This window comes from Panthera pardus, unplaced genomic scaffold (assembly GCF_024362965.1).
Source record: "Panthera pardus isolate Hobbes unplaced genomic scaffold, ASM2436296v1 HiC_scaffold_11, whole genome shotgun sequence".
Taxonomy (NCBI): Eukaryota; Metazoa; Chordata; class Mammalia; order Carnivora; family Felidae; genus Panthera; species Panthera pardus.
In genome coordinates this window covers 21,949,589-21,955,588 of record NW_026526666.1, presented here as the reverse complement: position 1 = coordinate 21,955,588, position 6,000 = coordinate 21,949,589, and the positions used below count along the sequence as shown (strand labels likewise).

General features: G+C 37.8%; 1 protein-coding gene across 5 annotated transcripts in view; it reads right to left on the bottom strand.

Moving 5' to 3' along the window:
- The window catches only part of FRRS1 (ferric chelate reductase 1), a 102,169-nt gene that overhangs the window by 14,192 nt on the left and 81,977 nt on the right, over positions 1-6,000 (bottom strand). For all 5 annotated transcript variants that reach the window (XM_053892060.1, XM_019457608.2, XM_053892065.1 and 2 more), the window contains 2 exons: positions 5,462-5,560; positions 3,991-4,138 (listed from right to left, as the gene is read on the bottom strand). In XM_053892060.1, the coding sequence (XP_053748035.1) occupies positions 3,991-4,138; positions 5,462-5,560 (247 nt within the window). The remainder of the gene's footprint in view (positions 1-3,990; positions 4,139-5,461; positions 5,561-6,000) is intronic.

Here is a 6,000-nt window from a genome sequence, read left to right as displayed (position 1 = left end):
ATTATGTGACGTGTGGTATTCCTAAATTGTTAAAATAACCGGTCATGTGATAAAAGAGTCTCCAGTTCATTAATTATTTAAATTGGTAGATTTCCTAATTGTGAATTACTTATTCACCCAAGTGAGTTCTATCATTCACATGACTGCTTATCTCATGATAGGACAATGTCAGCATTCTAGGAAGGAAACAGTATTAGAAAAAGGTTTTAAATGGATTTTACTGAAATTGGGTACATCTTACATTTATAAGAGTTACTGAGATTTTATGATGGCTTTGAAAAATGGTTTCAACCTCACAAAGTCTCACTGCTTTTAAACAGACTGCAATTTATAAATGGTTCACGTACATATAACTAGATAACAGAAGAGACAATGATTTATGTGGCAATTGTACTTTGTTCCTTAATACAAGGGTACTGGAAAGTTTATTCCCCAAAGCAGAAATGTTAGGTTTGGATTTTTTTTTTCTTTTTGAGGTTTTGTTTTGCTTTTTTGCTTTGCACTCCACCAGTTCAAAAAAAAAAAAATGAGTCCGTATTCGTATACTTGAGTTAATAAACACATTCGTGTACTATTGTTTTAATGCATTATGTACACTAAAATATATTAAAAAAGAAATTTTTTAAGATGAGAGGAGATAAAATCAATCTACATACAAAGTTCTGGTGTTGTTCCTTGGATCCCTGGACTGCCTTACAAGGTATATACACCTTATTTGGGAGAACCTTGTCCTAGAGCAGTGAGTTATCAAACCACAGTATACAAAACAATCACCTGGGATGCTGGTTAAAAATGCAGACGAATGAGGTGCCTGGGTGGCTGAGTTGGTTAAGCATCCGACTCCAACTCCAACTCCTGGTTTCAGCTCAGGTCATGATCTCACATTCCACGGGTTTGAGTCCCACATAGGGCTCTGCACTAACAGCACAGAGCCTGCTTGACTCTCTCTCTCCCTCTCTCTGTACCCCCGACTCGTGCTGTCTCTGTCTCTCCCAAAAATAAACTTTTTTAAAAATGCAGATTCCAAGCATCAACAACAGCGATTCAGTGGGTCTAAGATGGAGTTCAGGAATCTGCATTTTTTAGCAATCACTCAATTCTGAAGAAGGTTGTTTGAGGCTACACTGAAGCTTTTCTGAAGAAGGTTGTTTGAGAAACACCACAAAAGACAATACAGATGCTCTCCCCCGCATCATCAGCACAGCAACACCAGCAGGAGAGGAAGATACAACAATGGTCTATTCTGCACACGCATTATCCAGGAATGAGGTTTTTCTGAGGACATATTAGAACTATCACTTAAGGGGAGCCTGGGTGGCTCAGTTGGTTAAGCATCTGACTTCGGCTCAGGTCATGATCTCACCGCTCGTGAGTTCGAGCCCCGCATCGGGCTCTGTGCTGACAGCTCAGAGCATGGAGCCTGCTTCAGATACTGTGTCTCCCCCTCTCTCTGTCCCTCCCATGCTCATTTTCTGGTTCTCTCTGTCTCTCAATAATAAATAAATGTTTAAAAAAACATTTTTAAAAAAAGGACTATCACTTAAAATATTGTTTCTATAAGAAATTACATTCCAATTTCTACAGTGCTGACCTAAGAAGAAATTTTTGGCATTCTCATATACCCCCCCCCACACACAATTTATTATATAATAGAATTCATCCACTTAAATGAAATTGCTTTTATTTTAATACGTGTAACATCTTTTAAGTATAAAATTTTCTAAAGTATAAATGCAAACTGTTAAATCCCATAGCAATTTAAGACATCCATTTGCATCAATAATCATTTATGAAGCATTTGTAACATACTGGGCATCCAAGGAAGCAATTTGGTATGATGGAAAGGGCATGGCTTCTGTAAGCAGAACAGCCTGGGGTTTAATATCTGACTTAATTTCTTACTCGTTAGATCTGGAACAAGTTACTTAACCTTTCTAGGTTCCAGTTTCTTTATTTCTAAAATGGTCAATATAATGTATATTTACAGAGCCTCTGTGAGAAATAAACAAGATATGTATACTGCACACAGTAAGTGACAATTGTAATAATGACAATTACCTGTGCTTTAGTGGTATCTGTTTAAAAACACACATATGTGACCTTTTCCTCATTAAAAATCCAATTCCTGTATTTCCCGTGTTCAAAAGTGTTGACTAGTTAGGCTCTGAGGTCAAAGAGTTTGGGTTCAAATTCCAACTCTACCATTCACTCATCTGGGCAAATTACTTAACTGCTCCTAAGCCTCAGTTTCCTCTTGGATGAAACAGATAATAATACTACATATCTAATGTAATATTATGAAGATAAAAATGAAAAATCTAACTATCGTGCTTATCCAGTGACTGGCACTCATTAAGCCCTGAGTAATTTTTATTCATTATCACTTAACCAAGAAATGATTTTCAAGCCATATTTGCTGATGCTGGTGCAAATAAGAATATATGATTTGACTAAGATAACTACACATATCACCTACAACTAAATCTACAAATATTCCTAAATTTTCTTGTAACATGAGTAGATATTTTATCCTGCTTCAAAACCACTGTCTCCCCTTTACCTAGAGTATAAAATCTAAACCACGTAATAGAATATGCAAGGCTTTTCACAACTCCACCTGCACCACATTTGTCTCTTCCTCTTCCTTTACCTCACCCCCTGACCTCCCATTCTATACGCCCAGCTTCTCACAGTTTTAAATTTTTTTTTTTATGTTTTTATTTATTTTTGAGACAGGGAGAGACAGAGCATGAACGGGGGAGGGTCAGAGAGAGGGAGACACAGAATCTGAAACAGGCTCCAGGCTCTGAGCTGTCAGCCCAGAGCCCGACGCGGAGCTCGAACTCATGGACCGCGAGATCATGACCTGAGCCGAAGTCAGACGCTTAACCGACTGAGCCACCCAGGCGCCCCTCTCACAGTTTTAAAAAGAAGTTAGTCTCAAAGTTTGGGTACAGTATTATCTCCCAAGAGAGGAGTCACTAAATACTACCTTGGCATTTCTTGTAGTTCTTCAAAACATCATTAGCCAAGACCTTAAACAAAATCTAATAATCCCTTTTAATATGTGTTACAACACAAGGGCTCCTAGGTGGCTCAGTCGGTTAAGCATCTGACTCTTGATTTTGGGTCTGGACACGATCTCATGGTTTTGTGAGTTTAAGCCGCACATTGGGCTCTGTGCTGGCAGCATGGAGCCTCCTTGGGATTCTCTGTCTCCCTCTCTGCCCGTCCCCACTCACACTGTCTCTGTCTCTCTCAAAATAAATAAAAAAGGTTAAAAAATGTTTTTAAAAAATGTGTTGCAATCAATACCCACCAGGGCAGTCTTCTTAAGGATAAGGGAAATATTCAAACTCATAAAACTACCATAGGCTGCACTTGACATCAGATTCACTTAGAAAGACGTGGGACAGGAGACACAGCACATCTGCAGAGCACTGAGAGGCATTCTCCTTCAATGGGAGATCCTGTAGCACTTTATTCAGCTGTCCAAGAGCTACTCTCTCTTCCCTTCCTCCAGCTCCCTCGAGAAAGCTCAGGTTCAAGGAGGTGAAATTCACAGTGGACAGGTTACCCTGCAAAAGCCAGAATCTGTTGCAACAACCCTACAGTCACTGTTTGTAGGATCCCTGCCAGGGATCTGCCAATGTCACAACACTTAGGGAAGCCCAAAGATATGGCTTCTTCCTAGGTATTTATAGTTCTTCCTGGTCCTAATGCAGTTTGCCAGCCAGAAGTCATTTTTATCAAGCATGTTGCTTTATGACACAGTTGACACTACTTTTATCTAGTTTCCAGGGAAACAAACCTAGAAGGTTAACCAAAGTCAAATTGTCAGGCAAAAATGGAAAGGGGTTTTGATAACTCTTTACCCACAAGTGTGTATCTTAAAAAATGAGCAATTATAGTAGTGTCTCCAGAACAGGTGGAAAAGGGAAGAAGAGAAAGGAACAAACTTGAAAAGATAGTTTTTATCAATATACGTACCATTGTCAGCTGCACCATCTGCTAGAAAGATGTAGTAGCTTGTGTTTAGATCAAATCTATTCTTAACCCCAGGAAGGGTAATGTTTCTTCTGAAAGAACACTGCATAACACCATCCGCCAGCCTCCAAGCCATATCCTCAAGAGCACCCTACAAACACACACAATGGGTCTCTTCAGCACTTTCCACAGATTTGTTAAAAATAAAATATGATCAAAATCCTGACCTAGTCGATTTCCTTTCCCTAAGATCCTTTGTGCATGTTTTGTCTGCTGTATCACTGTTTGTCCACTTCCTCTCTGAGGAGTACAAGAAACATTTTCTCCTGGTTTATTGGTCTTTATTCTACTTGGCAAAAACACTATTTTTACTTTGAGTCAGAACCCCACAAACCCTCTACCCAGGTTAGAAATGTTGGCAGATGTACTAACCCCCTCTTGCCTCTAACACACAATCAAAAACACTGAAGAAACAATTAGAAAGTAATACCCTAGTGGCCAAGATGCAATGTGCTTGAAGGGAGAAGTTCCAAGCTATGGGAAAGCTCTGCAGAGAACATAACGTTATTAGGAGATGACTACTTCTTGGTCAGAGCTCACTTGCTTGTCAATTGCCATATGAAAAAGACACTTCTCTACCAGAAATAAGCCATCTTTGGCATAGATGCCAACAAGGAGCACTGAAGACAACTGTCCAAGGCACTGAACCAGTCTCTACCATACATGTTCCCCTTTCTCACTAGACAAGAAACTGTGTCATTAACCTACACCTTTTCTTAAAAATCTATCTGTAAGCTTATGAAAGGGAGCTGATGCTTTGACTATCTTAACCATAATTGTTTTTATAAGATGCAAAAAAGGATTTAAATGGCGCACGCAAGAATTCATCTTTTCCTGTAAAAGAACCTTACCTTGTGCTTCCCCAAGTGTAGAAAAAGGGAGATGTTGGTCAAAGGGTACAAAGTTGCAGTTATGTAGGATGAAAGTCTAGACATCTGATGACTATAGTTAATAATACTGTATTATATACTGGAAATTTGCTAAGAGAAAATTTCAGGTGCCCTCACCACAAAAAAGAAAAAAAAAGTAACTAAGAGAGGAGATAATGGTAGCAGTCATTTCACTATGTATACATATATATGTGTGTGTATATATATATATATATATATATATATATATATCAAAGCATTATGTTGTATACACTAAATACATATATACAATTTTATTAAACTATATAATATTAAATATATTGAATATATAATGTTAAATAAAATAATATAATGACATTAATAAATTAAATGTACAAATATAATAAAACTTACTTTATATATTTTTATATATTATTTTAAAAATAAAAGAAAGCACAGAAAAGTGTCTTCCAGCTTGTTGTAAGAAAGGAACCCTACTGCTAATGTTGGCCACATAGCCAGGGGCAGACAAGAGGGGTGGAGGTTCCCAGAATCTTCCCACCTACCCTGGAGTCCATCACAGGGTGACTTCGCCCTATCAAATGGGATGGTTGTATGTGCACAGTGTGATCTTCATGAATACACACATAAGCATCATCATCACCCTGAAAAACAATTGCAAATGAGAAAAATTCAAAGGAATTTCAACATTTTGTTTTTTAAAATATCCCTAATGAAATCAAATAGTATTTGATACTTTTAAAACATAATTTACTGACTCAATCCCAAATGATACCACAAATTCCAGAGAATTGGCTGTCCAATTTATTAATAAAAAATAATTTTGCTATATTGAAGAAAGAAACAAAAAGCAGAAACAGACCCATAAATACAGAGAACAAACTTGATGGTTGCCAGAGGGCAGAAGGTGGGGGGAAGGGGCAAAATGGATGACAGGCAGTGGGACATACAGGCTTCCAGTTGTGGAATGAATAAGTAACAAAATAAAAGGTAGAGCATAGGGAATATAATCAATGGTGTTATAGTTCTGTATGATAACAGATAGTATGATGTTTCAAATTGTTGAATCACTATGTTGTACACC